The 18,786-nt window shown below is 34.8% G+C and overlaps 1 protein-coding gene across 1 annotated transcript in view; it reads left to right on the top strand.

Moving 5' to 3' along the window:
• The window catches only part of TRIM33 (tripartite motif containing 33), a 91,189-nt gene extending 76,690 nt beyond the window's left edge, over positions 1–14,499 (top strand). The window contains exons 13-21 of the mRNA XM_025052298.1: positions 1,744–1,876; positions 3,281–3,344; positions 5,332–5,491; positions 6,684–7,033; positions 9,307–9,430; positions 10,763–10,837; positions 12,423–12,575; positions 14,022–14,072; positions 14,152–14,499. Coding sequence (XP_024908066.1) covers positions 1,744–1,876; positions 3,281–3,344; positions 5,332–5,491; positions 6,684–7,033; positions 9,307–9,430; positions 10,763–10,837; positions 12,423–12,575; positions 14,022–14,072; positions 14,152–14,364 — 1,323 coding nt within the window. The 3' untranslated portion in view covers positions 14,365–14,499. The remainder of the gene's footprint in view (positions 1–1,743; positions 1,877–3,280; positions 3,345–5,331; positions 5,492–6,683; positions 7,034–9,306; positions 9,431–10,762; positions 10,838–12,422; positions 12,576–14,021; positions 14,073–14,151) is intronic.
• Positions 14,500–18,786: the final 4,287 nt, after the last annotated feature.

Raw genomic sequence — 18,786 nt, 5'->3', positions numbered from 1 at the left:
ATATGGTGTAAGAGTGGTCCAATTTCATTTTTTTGCATGTATCTGTCCAGTTTTCCTAACACCACTTGAAGAGACTGTGTATCTCATTGTTTACCCTTGCCCCTTTTTGTCAGAGATTAATTGACCTTATAAATGAGGATTTTTTTCCTGGACTCTCTCATCTTTTCCATACTGTTTTGATTATTGTAGCTTTGTCGCATAGTTTAATATCAGGGAGAATGATACCTCCCACCTTGTTTTTTCTCAGAATTTCTTCAGTTATTTGGGGGTCTTTTGTGGTTCCATGTAATTTTATGATTAGTTCTAATCTTGATTGATTTTGTATCCTGCAACTTTGCTGAATTCTTTTATTAGTTCTAAGAGTTTTTTGGTGGAGTCTTTAGGATTTTCTACATATAATATCATGTCATTTGCAAATAGTGACAGATTTACTTCTTCCTCTCCAAGTTGGATGCCTGTTATTTCTTTTTCTTGCCTAATTGCTCTGGCTAGGACTTTCAATACTATGTTGTCTAAAAGTGGCAGGAGTTGGCATCCTTTTTCCTGATATTAGAGGTAAAGCTTTCAGCTTTTTATCATTAAATATGATGTTAGCTATGGACTTATTATATATGGCCTTTACTATATTGAGGTATGTTCCATCTATACCCACTTTGTTGATAGTTTGTATTATAAATCGATATCAAGCCTATTTACTTTTTAGAAGAGTCTTTCCATGTCTGTTTTATGTTGTGAGCTGCTTTATTCTGGTAATTTTTCTATCAATCCAGTTCTACCTTGGTTTATATATATATATAATTTCTTCCAAAGTTTCTGCTTTGATGCCATCTTTTCCTATCTTATAGTCATGAAAATCATGATTTTTTTTTTGAAAGGAAAGGAGGGCAAGTAATAAATATATGTGTTCAGTTTTCTGTGTTGAATGAGAAGTAAATTTACATGAAAAAATAATCTTCAAGTGTGAGTATAAACAGATCAGTAAGCATGTAGATTAGTAGTTATTTAAGAATAATTTGACCATCTCTTATATGGAATAGTGTAAACTTTTACTTAAGGTAATTTTTCATAATTAAATAGTATCTGTTTACTGTTTCTTACATAAATATTTCCTCATTTCATCGTCACAGTTCTCAGTGTGGGTGGATGTTTTAAAGGTAGGAAACTGATCTTCAATTGGGAACCAGCCCAAAGTACCAGATTCTCTGGCTTTAGCCTACTGTCTGTAAATGAGAAAAGGGTTCAGTCTCCTGTTGACGAAGGGGCCTTGTATCTCAGGCTAAGGGCTTTCTGCTGAGTATATAGACTATTCACAGCTTTAAGGCTAGGTATTGACATGATTAAATTCTGTTTGGGTGGATGATTCTGGCAGAAGTATGGATGCTGAAATAAAGAGAGGAAGATGGGACAAGGATGCTGAAAAAACTGGGTCCTGCATCAACTTTGAGAAAAGACAAATGCATCAGTGTGTCATAGCTATTTTCATATTAGAACATAAAGGATTTAGTGGATTATTGTGTTTTGTTTTGATCTGCTGGGTATTTATTGAATAATACTAATTACAGCTTTATTCATATAAATTTTATATTGTGTGGGTCCTCAGAGGAGCCTAAGGAAGCAACGGTTAAGCTGAGTTTGATATAGGATAATCTGTTAATTAGTAAGCTATGAGCATAAGCAATTATACTAATGAAATTAACTTCTTTGCTTTAATCAAAGCAAATTTATTTTATTTTTTCTCTTTAGTTGGAAGATGCTGGTTCAAGTAGTTTAGATAATCTACTAAGTAGATACATCTCAGGCAGTCACCTTCCCCCACAGCCTACAAGTACCATGAATCCCTCTCCAGGACCCTCTGCCCTATCTCCAGGATCATCAGGTAAAACCAGCTTACAAAAATATCTCTCAGTGAATGTGTTAGTCAGGGTTCTCCAGAAAACTAGAACCAATAGGAGGGGTGGTGTGTTTGTGTGTGTGTACGTACGTATGTGCGTGCGTACGTACGTGTGTGAATGCATATGTACTTGAATGCATGCGTAGGGGATTAGGAATTAATTCTTGTGATGGTTAGGGCTGGCAAGTCCAAAACTGCAGGGCAGGTCACCTGGAGACCCAGGGAAAAATTGATGTTAGTATTGAGTCTGAAAGTAAAATTCCTTCCTCCTCTGGTTTCCCTTAAGCTCTTCAACTAATTGGATGAGGCCCACCCCCATTATGGAGATTGAGCTCTTTTACTCAAAATCTACTGGGTACTATCTTCTAGCCACATAAAATTAACAATCTTGGTACCATATTTTTTTTTTCTGATTGCTCTTTCCAATTATTTTTCTTGAAATGCTGTTTGCAGGCCTCAGTTAACTGAAATGATATTAATATATATGTAGTGTACACTGTTCAGAACTCCAGTGTACCTCTCTCCCAATCCCAGCTGTGTTTATGTTCCTTGCTGGATTTATAGTATCATTTGCTTCCATGTCTTTTATGATATAGATGGTCAGTTGAAGAATTCTTTGGTTTCAACCCAAGTTTAAAACACTTTGTAAAAATAAAATGGAAAAATTGTTTTAAAAAAATCAAGGAAAGGCAAGTGAACTTTCAAATTGTCATTTTAAAACAAAAACTCAAATTCATTGGAATCTATTAAAGTGTGACTAATCAAGTCCAAGAGATATAGATCTCTTCCAAAATCCTAGTTGTTTTGTTAGCCCTCTTACCATGAGTGATTGATTAAAGCAATTCCTAGCAGGTTGATGGTGCAGAAGTGGTTATAGAATATATTTTTCTAGTGAAAATAAATGCTATTTCTTTTTTACTGAAATAGACTACCTCATTATTTCTAGAGGAAGAATGGTTCAAATGTAAATGCAGGTTTTGCACGAGATGCATCATTAATACATTTTTTTGAGCCATACATTTTTTGAGGTTTAATAGGATTATTGCAGGACTTCTAGAAGAAAGAAGAAATAATAGGAATCATAGGAGTCTACATAGGGTATTTTACCAGATGACTTGGGGCGGGATGGCAAATAGCTTTCTCTGATTTGTTAGTTTTTGTTGATTGGGTTGCGTTCTGAGGAGGGTTCTGAGAAAGGGGCTCAGCTGAGAGAAACTGATTGATGTCTGCCACGATTATACATGCCATTCCTGACTTCAAGAGTAAAACTAGGTCTGACTTCCAAGAATTACTAAATTATATTGTAATCATCTTGAATTCTGTAACTAGTAGGTAGAATTCTTAATATTCTTATCTGTATTGATATTCATTTTGACTTATTATTTGCAGGTTTATCTAATTCTCACACACCTGTGAGACCCCCTAGTACCTCTAGTACTGGTAGTCGAGGCAGGTAAGTATTATGTTATTAATAGTTATATTTTCTCCTTTTTATTAAGAAAATTTTCAAAAAAAATTTAAAAACTAGAATATCATGGTGAACTCTTATGTACTTACCACCCAGCTTCAACAGTCACCAAATTATGGCCAGTCTTAATTCTTCTGTATTCCTACCCATTTTCTCTTGGTCTGTCTGGATTATTTTGAAACGAATCTCAGACATCTAATTTCATTTATGACTGTTTCAGTCTATTTCACTTAAAAGACAAGGATTTAAAAATTTTATAACCATAGAACTATTACTACACCTAAAAAAATTTAATAGCTAATTCTTTAATATCAGTAGAGATTCAATTAATGTTCATATTTCTCAATTTTTCCTATAAATGCCTTTAAAAAATAGTTTCTTTGAGTATGGTTCAAATAAGCTCTCTACATTGTTATCAGTAGATGTGTTAAGGTCAAAATCAGTGTATTGGTTTAAGAAATGTATTTTCTCATACAGAGTTTTCCCCATTTTGTCATTTGAATATACTGCCTGCTGTTTTTTCTCTTATTGGTATTTAGATCAGGAGGTTTGATGAGATTCATGTTTGATGTGGGGGAGAATACTTCATTGGTGGTGGCATGTACTTTCGTCAGGGGCACGTAATGTCTGGTTGATTTTTGTTTGTTTTGTGATAACCATTAGTGATCATTGCCTAACTCTAAGTTTTTTTTTTTTACTGCTTGAAAAATGATACATTATAATTATTGTATTATTCCGTGTTTATTATTTTAGAATACTTCTGTAAAGAGAAAATTTCTGTTATATTTGGTTATAAGAAAGGCAGAATGAATTGATTTTTTTCTCTTTATTTACCTATTTTCATAATAATGAGTTGATTTCCCAGCACCCTCCAACAGTGACCGATGAGTTTTAATTTTCTCTAACTTTATGAACTCATATATTTAAACATACTTTATATGATGTTTAAATATATTTTTTATTGGTGCTTAAAGTGTTTCATTTTATCCTGTCAGAGCTTTTTAAGGTTGGGTCCTTAGTTCTGTGGCTGTAACCCTGGTAGTCTCTGAAAGCTTCCTTGTTTCCTGTTACGAAATGTTGTTCCAGGTTCGTCTTGTACATTTCCTGCCTCAGATCTGGAATCGGCCATTTCTCTGAGAAATCTGGTCGCATTAGTGAGGAAGTGGGGTTTGGTGGGGGAGAGAGAGTATGTGTTGTGTTAATATGAAATGTAGTAAATGATGACTGAGTTTTACTCTTATTTTATATAATTTAGTACAATGCAAGAAAGATTTTATTTAAGATATATGTGTGTTTTTTGTTTGTATGTGTGCATATGCATTTTCAAACATTTGCTTGACTTTAAAATTATACTTAAGTAAATAATCAGTACTTTAGAAGAAAAGTACAAATTAAATGAAAAAAGTCTTCATTCTTAGTAGTAATATAGTCTTACCAGTTATTCACTTTTCTTGCCAGTAGTTTAACTTCGTGGTCTAGAGAGAACGGATCAGTAACGTGCCTGTCCTCTTAGCCTATGATTACGTTGATTCAAATGAGGGCGTTCTAGGTTGTCTGCTGTTCCTTATCCCCTTTTCCCCATCCCCGCCCTAAAAGCTAACGTAGCAATTCCTTTGAGGAGGCTCATGAACCACTGTTGATGCTATTTTCTTCAGACGTTTGAGAGTAGAGTAGAACTGAAACTACTTTCATGGAGAGAAGCAGACATCAACATTCTATATTACTAGCCTGGAAAAATGTTTGCTAGACCCCATAAATGATTTAGTATAATGCCTCATCATAAAATGTTTTTAAGGCCTTCTGAAATTTGGATTATATTTTTAAGAATTGGAAGTGAAGTTTATACTCCACTTCTTTTAACACCATTGTGAAGTGTCCTTATTATCTATGAAGTTAATAAAGAGTTCTTTTCACGTTTTTCATATAATTGTTTTTATGTATACCATATGTGATCTTCGTTGTTTTTTATTAGCTGCGGGTCGTCAGGAAGAACTGCTGAGAAAGCAAGTCTTAGTTTCAAGTCTGATCAAGTGAAGGTCAAGCAAGAACCCGGGACCGAAGACGAGATATGCAGCTTTTCCGGGGCTGTGAAGCAGGAAAAGACAGAGGATGGCAGGAGGAGCGCCTGCATGGTGAGATCCGCTGGGCTCTGTCAGGGACTTCACTAAGAAGGCCACCTCACCGATTCTTCCATTCTCAGTATATTAGACTAAATAGCGGTTCTGTGAACATTTATTTGTTTTTGAATTTTTATGCCTGGTACAAGCCAAATACCTCTTTTTCTGACTCAACTTTTTTAACCAAGTGTCAGCGATAATTAATCAGAAAAAGACTTAATCATTAAGTGTTAAGGATTCATTTCAAATTATCTTTTAGTTTGTAATTGGTCGATATTTTTGCCACGATTCTAAGTCAGGTTCTATCTTGTTCTGATTTATTAATCATCTCAAAAGTCACATTGAGTCTTGGGCCACAAAATATCCTTGGCTGTTTTCATGGTCCTTTAAGTTCAAGATTAAGACCGCTGACATGAAAGAAGTTTAATGATCAAAGGGTTTTACGATTGGAAGAGTGCCTTTGCCTTATGAATTATTAACCATTTTAGAGTGCCCAGATGGAACATTTTATAGAATTTATAATATAGAATGAAAGAAAGCCCACGTTTCTCTTTGTTTAGGAATTTCGATCTTGTTTTCTTTCTGCCCAGGCTTATGTTTCATTTTTTATATGGTTGACACATACAGATTTCAGCTCAGGGTATTACACATTCAGTGCAGTATATGTAGATTTAGAGAGCACATTTAGCCTTGGGCATGGAGCAGTGTCACCTCTTCCTCCAGAACTGGTTTGGAAAGTACCCCCAGAGGCGAAAGATATATTTTAACATTGTCACAGTCTTCCTACATTCGCAGAATGATAACATGGACAGAGAATATTTCAGAATGCTTCTCAAAAGCTATGCAACAGATTCTTGAGTGAAAGATGACATACCATAGTCAGTTCTCTGTAGGAAAAGTATAACCCTATGCTCACTTTCCAATCAGTGCTTCACAGTTGAATTAAGTTCCTTACTATCTGAATGAACCAATATTGGAGAGACTGCTCCCTAAAATCATAAATTAACATGCCTAAATAATTTTGGGGTTAATTTCATTCCTTCATGTCACTGATGTGATTCCCAAAGTAATTTTAAGTTAGGTCAGTATATATATGTAAACATGTTGACATAAGTTTTGAATGTAATACCCCCACTCCCCCCGCACACACACACTGTGAACAGTGATCTAGGTGATTTTTCAAGAGTTTGTCCTTGTTTTGTTTTAGTTGAGCAGTCCTGAGAGTAGCTTGACACCACCTCTCTCAACCAACCTGCATCTAGAGAGTGAGCTGGATGCATTAGCAAGCCTGGAAAACCATGTGAAAACAGAACCTACAGATTCGAATGAAAGCTGCAAACAGTCAGGGCTCAGCAGCCTTGTTAACGGCAAGTCCCCAATTCGAAGCCTCATGCACAGGTCAGCAAGAATTGGAGGAGATGGCAGCAGCAAAGATGATGACCCAAATGAAGACTGGTGTGCTGTCTGCCAAAATGGAGGGGATCTCTTGTGCTGTGAAAAATGTCCAAAGGTCTTTCATCTAACTTGTCATGTTCCAACGCTTCTTAGCTTTCCAAGGTACTAGTGAAATAATTGATATTTTTGTTATTTATATAAACCGAAAAAATAAGTTATTCAGGGCAGATGGCCTTCTCAACCATTGCATACATAGTATTTCTATAAGACAAGAAGCTTATTATTCCTTTAGTATTACCTTCTAGAAAAACTAACAGCTGAATGATGAACTATCTGAGATCTAAGTGGTGCATTAATGATAAAAAATAGACCATTTTTTTGGCTTTCAATTTATAATTAATGTGAACGAATTAGATAGAACTCTAAATTTTGAGGGGCAGGGGTTCTGGGGTATTGGAGAAAGTTATTAGATTTCCTCTCTTTTTGTTGTTGTTGTTTTAATATTTAAATTTTTCTAAGTTTGAGCCAAACTAATGACATATGCCAGGGAACAAGATCTCAGTACTCCCTAGATTTCCTCTTGAAGCTGGATTTTTTATCTATTGCCATCAATTTTAATGGGGTTTACAATTATTTTATTTATGAATACTGTTCATTCAGTTTTATGGCAACTCTATTCAGTCTTACCCAAAACTTACTTTTTAATGTTTGAAAGCTCTCAAAAGGTATTTTAAAGAAAAACAAGTGCTTCGTAAAACCACCTTCAACGTCTTGAGTTGTTCAGAGGTCCCTTCCTAAGGGGAGCATTTGGTCGGTGGCGCCTGCCTGGAGCAAGTGTGCAGCTCTCTCACTTCTCCTTTGATCACCTAGTTGGAGTGTCTTTCAGTCATTAACTTTGGAATAGACAGTTACTGAATTCCTTCTTTAAAAATGAAGAACTTTGGAGGTAAAGATAAAGATTGGGAGAAAATAAGAGCATTGTCCTCATACTATTTGACTCCATGCTGGCTAAATCTTGTTTCAAGCATTAACATATTCATTGATGAGCACCCGAGGCAAGCTGGCCTACCAGCTCAGGCAGTGGAACAGATAGATGTGCTGGGCTGGGTTACACACCTGGAGTCTGGCTGTAGCTCTAAGCTTAGTAGCTCGGGGCAGTTCACTGATTTTCAGGGATTAGTGTCTACATTAGAGTTTGTTTTAGGACAGCTGTTTTTATTACTTCCATTTATTGTTTCATGTTCACACAACTTCATCCTCAGTTGATTTCAGAGACTGCAATAGTAGAGTCATGCTTCTTTCTTTCAGCCTTCTCCTTCCCCCAGCCCTTACAACCCAGATTTCTTTTTAAGTGAAAATAAGTGTTCTTAGGAAAACCTAGCTTATTTTCTGCCTATAGATAAATTTTTTACATTTCCTCTCAGATTTCTGAGAAGCAATTTCAGTTGAATAATGCTACTCTTTTTGAAAAAATTCAACCTTTTGGATTAGAAAAGTGGTGGATACATAAACAGTGCCAGAATATTTTTTTTCTGAAGAATTGTAATTACCTAAATCTTAGGACGCATAATTATTTGCCATAGATGCAATAAGTGGCTTCTTTTTCTTTATTCTCTCAGAAAAGGAAAGCATGGGCATATTGGTCTTGAAATTAAGGCTTTTCATATTTTCCTTTTCTTTGAATAGTAACATCTGCTAGAATGGTAGAGTTTTGCCACTGAATGCTTCCTCTCAAATGCAGATGCTTTAGAAGGAATAGGAACTGTTGACATACATTGGTATAATCCCTAGACTTAAAATTTATTTATATATGATGGGGGAGGAATGCATGCGAATGAATCATATTGGAGTTTATAGTTTGATAGAAATCTTGATGTAAACAAGTTATAGACTGAGCAGATTTAAATGATAAGGGGAGTGTGTGTACATGTGCTCGCACTCACAGGTATGTGTATCTGTGTCCTAGGCTCTTGACTGGCTATGAAAAAAGAACTTCTTTTGGGCATGTTTAATACATGCCAAAACAGTACGTGATAGCTGAGGAACTCTGTACCCTGTAGTCTTTTCTTGTTTGTGGTTATGGGGTCATCGTGATTACTGGGCTCTGGGGATGGGTCTTATGCTACAAGTAGTGATTGTGAGCTTTGTGCTATGAGGAACCCTTTTGAATGCCGACCTACTGTTTTGTTTGTTTGTTTGTTTGTTTGTTTTATTGCTTTCCAGAAGGCAGTTGAAGAATGGGAAAAGTTTTAGGACATTTTTATCACACAGCTTCACTTTATGAGATTTGACAAGAATAGAACTTCCCTTCCCCCCAAAAAAAACTGGAAAGGAAAGAAAATAAACAAATTGGAGACTTAACCTCTAGGGAATTAGCTTCCCTAGAATGGGTTTTGTTATAATTACATGGACTAATTGCCTGTTTCCCTCTTTAGTGGGGACTGGATATGCACATTTTGCAGAGATATTGGGAAACCAGAAGTTGAATATGATTGTGATAATTTGCAACATAGTAAGAAGGGGAAAACTGCACAGGGGTTAAGCCCCGTGGACCAAAGGGTGAGTGTCAGAGAAGTTGATATATTATTAGTTGTCTGGCTATACATATATTTGTTTAGTGTAATACACATGTAATCCCAAATTTTTTTCATTTTTTAACTTCACCACCTGACTTGTGAAATCTTTATCTCTAATCCTCAGCGGCAGACTCATATCCAGCTTTCTCATACTTATCATGTCCCAATCAAAATCTTGATTTCTAATCTTCTCCTTCAAAAAGCAAAAGCAATAAATAAGCAGGTAACAACATAAAAAACTGTACTTCTCTCCTAGTATTCTATCTCATTAAATGATACCACCATTTATCTCTGTTGCTCAAGCCAGAAATCTGTTAGAAATGAAAGCATCAGGAATAACAATAATACTGTTTTCTTCCTCTCACCATTATTTTCTGAGACTGACATCATAGTTTTGCATCTGCACTATTGTAATAATCTCTTCACTGGACTCCCTGATTCTACCCTTGCCTCCTTACAGTTTATTTCTGTACTGTTCGTAACATTCTTTTTAAAAACGTAAACAAATGTATCACATTCTTGCTTAAAACGCTCTACTAGCATCTCATTATTAAAAACGAAATCTAAAATCCTCTCCTCACTTCACTCAAATTTCTGCTGATGTGGTCTGTAGCCTGATCCCAAGACGCAGTATCTTTCACATAGTTCTATGGTCAGATACTGTTAAGTTTGGCTCTGATCTGATGTATAGACTTTCAAAATCCCTTCTCCACTATTAATGAAGACAAGGTATGTGTATAGAGTATACAAACAGTATTAAGAGAAGTTTAAGCAATTGAAAACTATAAATAAAATGTAAAATGCATTTCAATTTGTTCTGATTGTGTAAGAAAATTCTAGAATTGGATTGAGAAGACACATATAGTTTTTATTTAATTTTGAACCTGAGTGGAATCATTTCAAGAAAGGAAATAATAACATGTGTCCTGCCTGTCTCAGGGAATTAAAACAAGTAGCAAAGACGATAATTTATAGATACCGGGTAATCTATAAATTGTTGTGCAAAATGCTGTATATTGCTTTTCTTATTCCTTTCCATGTATATAGTTGAGGTAATAGTAGATAAATTACCCTAGTGATCAGACAAGAACAAAGGCACTCTATCTTTGGTAAATTCATTCAAAATAGAACAGAAGATAGTCTCAAAACTGAATGGGAAACAAGACGATTTTCTCTGAGTTGGATAGCTAGCATGTAGGAGGCTTGTGTTCAGTTTGTTGTAATAATACTTGACAGTGATAAAGTTCTTATTCTCAAGAGTATTTTTTAAGGCTAAAAAACTTATTAGAGGTTTTCCTTTCTTTTCTTGGGCCAGAAATGTGAACGTCTTCTGCTTTACCTCTACTGCCATGAATTAAGTATTGAGTTCCAGGAGCCAGTTCCTGCTTCGGTGAGTAATTTGCCTTAGCAGCCTCCCTGAGGAGCAGGACTGAGGCTCTGGCCGGAGACAGCTTCTCTTGAAACTCAGACTTCTTGAGTAATCTCAGCCTCTCCAAAGCTCAGATTTTCTTTCCTGATACTATTCCTTCCCTCATTGGGTTGTTCCGAGGACTATACACGATAACCTGTGTAAAATGCTTAGCACAGTACCTGATAATGTTGTAAATACTTCTTATTATTCAGAAATTTTATTAGGGCTAAGTGAATGTGCGATTCACTTGTTAAAATTGCGGTTTATTTTTTAAATATTTTGTTGCTGTGATGAAAATTTGGTCTCTGTGTCCTTTTACTTTTAAGATGGATGTAAGGGATACAAGTATAATGGAAATAATCTGGAACCCAGGAGTCTGAAGACAACTTTTTCTCTTAGTTCTGCCATTAACCAGCCATATAAGTTTGAGGAAATTACGTAATTTTCTGCCTTTACTTTTTTAACTGTACAGTGGGAATATTGGACTGAATTATTTTTAAGATTCTAATTCTGTGATTATAGGCTCTATACCTTAGGGAGAAGACAAAGTATGTAATTTGAATAAAAGTATAAAATTAAATCTTTCACACTGGCTCTGCCTTCATAATCCATCTATCATAAACAGTCAAGATTAAGAAAAGACTGGAGAAATTTTGCAATTCAGTGCTCTTTGTTTCTCTTAAAGGGGACTTTTGTAAGGAATAGAAGCTCTCAAGTCCTATAGTAAAAAGAATACAAGAGGTGCTCAGTGTGCCATAAATGGGATGAGAACATGCTACACACATTTTATTTGCTAGCCATCAGTTGTTGAATTAAGATATTATTGAATACCAGGCCTGTTGAACAATGTTGAATAATAGGCTTATTTACTGCATAGGCTCAGAAATGAATTTTAAAGCACAAAAGGTCTAGACACAAGGAAGATTTTTGTGCAAATAGTAATTATCTGATACTGAGATACGCATCTTTAAGTTTAGGGACTTTACAATAGAAAATGACTTTCAAATATTTTTTGTGAACTATTTAAATAGCTCTCTATTGTTCAGTTATTTCCCAAGGATACAAATATTTGGCCAAGAGTTGGGGCAGAACTTCCCAGCATGATCATTAAATGGTTAATATAATTTTTTTTCTTTTGTTTTTACAATCTTTCTCTATTGCTTTGTCCAGAGTACTTGGTGATATTGTTATATCCTCTAAAAGATAACATATTCTAATAATAACAATACATTTTATATTCACTTTTTTCCATACCTTTTTCTCCTCACAAATCCCACAATTCTGATGAGCACATGTGGTTGACTATCCTTGCTCATTGCCTTCTTTCCAAATCTACACACTGAAGATAGAACTTTGGGGCCTTTACTAACGTGGAAACTGCCACATATTCTGAATATGATTTGATTTTCATGATATGATTGAGGCAGAAGATTTAAAGTACATTTACTATATTTAAAATTAACAAGCAGCTGGCTCAATAATCAACACTAAAATGCTATGCATTGTCAAATAAAACAGTTCGGTGTTTTGGAGAATCCTTATCTAGCCTTATTTGTTTCTTTAGATACCAAACTACTATAAAATTATAAAGAAACCAATGGATTTATCCACCGTGAAAAAGAAGCTTCAGAAAAAACATTCCCAACACTACCAAGTCCCAGATGACTTTGTGGCTGATGTCCGTTTGATCTTCAAGAACTGTGAAAGGTTTAATGAAGTATGTTAGCTTCTAAACTATAGAGTCTTGGATTACTAGTTTTTGTTTGTTCGTTTGTTTTATTTTTGGATTTTGCTTTTTCCTGCCAAGAGATTTTTCTAATTTGATTTAAAATTTTATTTCTGCTTCAGTTCTGTCAAAAGTAAAATTCGCATCCGCAGCTCCAAAGAAGAAAGTTTACTGTGTATAACTTGAAGTATATACTTAAACATAATAAATTAAGAATATTATTGAATATCCCTTCCTGAACGAGTTGAGGATTGAGATTAGAAAGTAGCCTGTAGTTAAGTATATTCTGTGGGAATTGATTATAAATAGCCTACATTTGGGCACATGTAGAAAAGGTGTTTGTACTAGTGTTCTTTGATTTTATTATTGACCAAATAAATGTAGAGCCTTAAAATTATAAACTAATCTCTGGTGGCTTACTTTGAATAGTAGCCCGGAGTGTATAATGTTGTTTTCTGATCACAACAATGTAACTTACATTAGCTTTGGTTATGTATTTTTCTGAGGATAAAGATGAGCTATCCATACCTTGAAAAGAAATCTGATATATACTTCCTTCAAGGAAATCATTTTGGTTATCTTGGAATAAGTCAAGTCTCAAAAGAAGGTTTGTTAAGAGAGATTTTCATTATACTAGGAAAAGAAAATGGAATTGGATGAGAATCCACAAAATCTTTAAAAAGATTACTTCAATACTAAAACCTCTTTATTGCTGATGAAATTTGGGTGCCATATGACCGTTACTAAAATAAATCACATTGAATCATTTAAAGTGTACTCATAGCTGCCTCTGGAAGTATCTAGGTGATTTAAAAAAAAAAAAAACTTTAATTAGCTGAAAAGTCTAGTCACCTTTATAGCAATATGCTACAGAGAACAGAGTATAACTTCACTTGAGGTTAAATTAATATAGCCCCAAGTATTTTGTCTTATTTTCTAATCCACTTAGAAATTTTCAAATGAATATGCTTTCCTGAACTATAGCTAACATTTGCCAGGAAGACCATTTTAATCTGCTTTAGTAATAGTTGAATGATTTATACTTAACAAATTGCCATACAAATGGAATTCTGATTAAGTGGTTTGTTGAAAGTTCGGCAGATTTTTAAAAGCAACATTTCTTATATTATTTGTTTCACAAATATTATTCTCTTAGATAGATGTATTCAGACTGGTTTCTATTCAGTTTGACCTCACTAATTCAGAATTTGAAACAGTTATTGAGGTTTCACAGAAGCTTTAGTAACAGAACTTTGTAAAAAGAAAAAAAAAATGGTTCCATGTTCTGTAGAATTTTAGAAAGCACTTATAATCTGGTTATAGCAATTTGTTCCCCCTACTGTGGCTGACTTTCGTTGCCAATCCTATGCAGTCTCATAACTTTAGAAAGGATTATAATTTCCCTTTTTTTTTTTTTGACTCTGGTATCCTTTTTAGATGATGAGAGTTGTTCAAGTTTATGCAGAAACACAAGAGATTAATTTGAAGGTAAGCTTTTCAGACCATGCAAACTTGGTGAAGGAATATGCATTACCAATAGGTGAATATTCCTATCTTTTGCTTGCAGGCTGATTCAGAAGTAGCTCAGGCAGGGAAAGCAGTTGCATTGTACTTTGAAGATAAACTCACAGAGATCTACTCAGACAGGACCTTCGCACCTTTGCCAGAGTTTGAGCAGGAAGAGGATGATGGTGAGGTAACTGAGGACTCTGATGAAGACTTTATACAGCCCCGCAGAAAACGCCTAAAGTCAGATGAGAGACCAGTACATATAAAGTAAAATGACATGAACTTAAATGAATTGTTTAAAAAAAGAGAGAGAGAGAGAAGAAAATACACTTTTATTTAAGTGTCGCTGGTATATCCTGCCTACAGTGGGCACCTCCTTGAAGAAGCTGATAGCTTTTACACAGTATTAGAAGAGATTAATTTGAAGGTAAGCTTTTCAGACCATGCAAACTTGGTGAAGGAATATGCATTACCAATAGGTGAATATTCCTATCTTTTGCTTGCAGGCTGATTCAGAAGTAGCTCAGGCAGGGAAAGCAGTTGCATTGTACTTTGAAGATAAACTCACAGAGATCTACTCAGACAGGACCTTCGCACCTTTGCCAGAGTTTGAGCAGGAAGAGGATGATGGTGAGGTAACTGAGGACTCTGATGAAGACTTTATACAGCCCCGCAGAAAACGCCTAAAGTCAGATGAGAGACCAGTACATATAAAGTAAAATGACATGAACTTAAATGAATTGTTTAAAAAAAGAGAGAGAGAGAGAAGAAAATACACTTTTATTTAAGTGTCGCTGGTATATCCTGCCTACAGTGGGCACCTCCTTGAAGAAGCTGATAGCTTTTACACAGTATTAGATTAAAATAATGGACAGAAAACACATTCTTGTCAAGAAAGGGGGAGAGAACTCTTATTTGCAACTTTAAAAATAAAAAGCAAAATTGAAATGATTTGAAGATTTTTGTTACTAAAGAGGATAGTGCTGATTGTTAGAAATGGTTGATTATGTGGTGTTGATTGGTGCAGGATGCTGGGTATACAAGTAAATACTGAAAGGTCATTCTTTTGCTAAATTGTCTCTGGACTAGAGCGCACAGTTATTAAAACGACTTTTATGCCTCCCCCTCACACACGTACATACTGGCTGTTTTCTTGTTAAAATCAAAGCTGCTGAGATTCCACTCGGACGTCAGTGCAGGTGCGCATTGATCATATCCTTATCTTTTTTCTCATTTTGATGCTGTTGGGCCTTAGTTTTTATATTGATTTGGAGAACTCAACAGTAGTTTTATTTTCTGTTCTTACTTGGTGTCTAGGAAATGTGACCATTGATCATCATTTAATCAACTTTAATGATCTACAGAAAGAAGTAAATATGGTAACTTTCCAGTAGCAGATCACATAGTAGTCATTTCTAGAAAACCCTTCCACGGAATTGCACCTCCCAATCAAATCATCAGATCGTACAGTTATTCCCATGAAAGGCAGAATGTTTGTTTCAAAATTAACCTAGTTTTCTGTACATTTAAATTTAAGAAGATGACAACTGGCTCTTATCCAGTCTTCCTTCGTGTCAGTTTTCTGATAGACCACTATTGGCAAACAGTAATCTGTCAACTACCAAATGTGTAAAATTTTCTGTATTTCACTTTGTCTTATTTGTAAATAGTGAACTAAAACTTCTGGCAGATCAGCAACATTTGCTGAGCCTGTTTTTTAAGCTAATGTGTATTCTTACTAATAATGTTCCTATCAAGAATGGATTTGTAATATATGCTGTCTATTTCTAATGTTCACATTCATATTTTGAGGTTCTATCTTATTTTAATAGAGAACAGACTTCTCAGAAAATCTTCAGAAGCAGCTTATTATTAAAATATCAAAATATTGAAATAAACCCGGTGGGGTTAGAGTACTCATCCGTCCACCAAGTGGGACATTTGCACGGACTGGGGGCTTAAAGGACTTAAAAGAGACCTGTAAGTAAATCCTGAAAATGAGCCAATCCCCACTTGAATGGTTACTGGAGTAAGCCCACCTTTACTACCCCGTTTTCCGCACCTGAAGCAGATAAACCACCTTGGCTCTATTTCATTTTTCTTCTCTTCATTTGTGATGCTTATATTCAAGATGTGTGTTCTAGACTGTGTACAGGCTTCTCTTTTGTTGAATTAAAAATTTTAGTCCTACTTTCCTATGGACACGTTAGATTATAAAGTGACCAAAATAGAAGATTCACCATTAGATATTTTTCAGACGTCAGCAGATTTGTGGCAAATCGTTTGCCTTTTAAAAATTTCAGCTTAAGCAATTCAGACAGTAGACTACTCAGAAAAAATTATTTGACATAATTGTCTTAAGAGGTAAATATTTTTAGTGCATATTAAATAAAGTGCTCTAAAGAAATTATTATGCAAATTCCTTTGGGTTTTTTCCTTAACACGTGATGGGGTGAACATGAATATGATTCAGGCCTTCGGATGGTATATTTAAAGAGTATTGATTTTGTTATTGCTATTGATTTACTTCATTCTGTATCTTAAGTGTCTCTTGCAGTTTTGTTGTAAGTTAAACTTAAAAACATATAACAAACTGTTATTTTACTCAAATTTCAAATACTTAAGAAGAGTTTTCTTACAAGAGGGAGAAAACTGTTTAAAAATGCTTTCTTCTGTGCTCATTTCCCTCTTTCCTACAACTTTCATGATTTCTTTTTATCAGGAGATGTGTCTAAAGGCATAGCGATGAGTGGCAGTACTGCTTCATTATGTCAGGCTATCGAGTTCTAATATTTTATGCTTACTCTCCAAATGAAACCTTTCATGATTCTTAGATAAGTCATATATATGTTCTACCAATGGGGGCAGAATTTTCAGTAAATATTTCTCGGTATCTGGGGCCTTAAAAGATAATGCATTCTCTTAAAAACATTCCCATGTTAGATGGGTTTTTGGAAGGTTTTTTTCCTTTGTTTTAATAAGGTTGGTTCTTAAAAAGCCACTTTATTGTCAACATTGAATAGGCTCCATTTCTGTTAACAAGATAATTTATACTGCTGAGGAATTACTAGCTATCAACAAACCACACTTATATGAAGATGTTCACTTTAGATTTCATTTCAAGGTTTTTTCTTGCACATTGATCACTTTTTAAGCTGATCTCTTGGGCACTAATATAACTGTTAAAAAGTATGAAAACTTTAAATTGATATTCCAATATCTTACATGTTTTTCTAGTTATGTTTTAAAAAGACAGACATTGAGTATCAATTCCTGAAGGCAGTTTGTATTGATATTCTCTCACATTTGTATTCTTGGTTAAAAGGCAGTGTTTTAGATTTGGAGATGTTAATGTTTCCTTAAAAGCTTGCAAAGTTTTCACCACATTTCAATTTCTATCTCCCATCAGAACGCAAAGAACAAAGTGGTCTTCTGTCTGTTCCATTGGCCTAAATTTGTATTTTTTAGCACTTTGCTGAGCTGATTCACTGAGTAAAGACATTGCTTTACAAGGTGAAGCATGTGCATGTTCCAAAGTACGTTTAGATTATAGGTCATGGGTTATGCAGAAACAGCAAATCATTGCTACAGAGAAGTGATAAGGCATTGGACCCACTGTTGAAATGATCCTTTTTGGAATCGACAAGGTACTTTCTGACTTCTATTTCTCATATAAAGGGAATTTTAAAGTCAGTTCTTACTTTTTGTTGTAACAGTTTTTAAACTTTTTAGTTAATCCAAAGAAATAATGTTTTTAAATAGAGGCAAAAGGTTTATAGCGTGCAAATTGTAGATCTGTCAATTACCTCAGCAGGTATCCTGCCATGTAATTATTAGTGATTAGTGTTAACAAGTCAATAGATTTAGGTCTTTTGACGGTGCCCTTGGATTGTGGCGTGCCACATGTTATTAAACAGTCTCTTAGTGTCCAAAATGGGAATAGATGCTGTGGCCCCCTCTCCCGTGCCCTTTTAAGTCCCTTACCTACTCCCACTGCTTGTTGCATAATCTGCATTGGGTAAAATCAACGTGTTCTAACTCTACTTATTTAAAACAATCAAGTTCTTAATTTGTACTCTGAATTCGTGATTCGTACTATGAATTTGTAATTCGCACCGTCTGTATTAGTAACCTGCTCAAGGTCGTCCCAGGTTCTCAGGCCGCACCACAGTTTGACGGTCCCGGACCTAGCTGTTTTCTTTCGTTCTCTCAGTTATCTCCTCCTCGATAAAGCAATAACACTGCTTTACGTCTGTTGCCTAAGCATGTCATAATCCTCTCCTGGATGGTGATTTTATAGGGAAGTTTGTATGCATATCACCCAGTCTATCTTTTAAAAATTAAGAAAAATAAATGTGTGCTGGAGCTAATGACAATATATTGTGGCATTTTATTTTAAAAATTGGGGAAAGTTGCATATTTTTTTAAAAGTAGGTGTTTGAGTAAAAAAAATTGAAGGTACTTTTTTAAGAAAAAAATTTATATGCCACAGTTTACATAGACATTTCAAGGTTTCAACATGTACTCTGGGATATAATAGATTCTTTTACTTGGTCAGAATGCATGTATAACATTTCTTCCATCTTAGTTTCTTGTGTTTGCCTTCGTGGTCTTTTATATTTTTTATTGTATCTGAGAAACAATTATCTTCAAAAATAAATCAATTTGGATATATTTGTCAAACTACAAAATG

This window comes from Pteropus alecto, unplaced genomic scaffold, assembly GCF_000325575.1.
Source record: "Pteropus alecto unplaced genomic scaffold, ASM32557v1 scaffold106, whole genome shotgun sequence".
Classification (NCBI taxonomy): domain Eukaryota; kingdom Metazoa; phylum Chordata; class Mammalia; order Chiroptera; family Pteropodidae; genus Pteropus; species Pteropus alecto.
The sequence above is the reverse complement of the archived record's forward strand: the minus strand, read 5'-3'. Positions and strand labels throughout refer to the sequence as shown.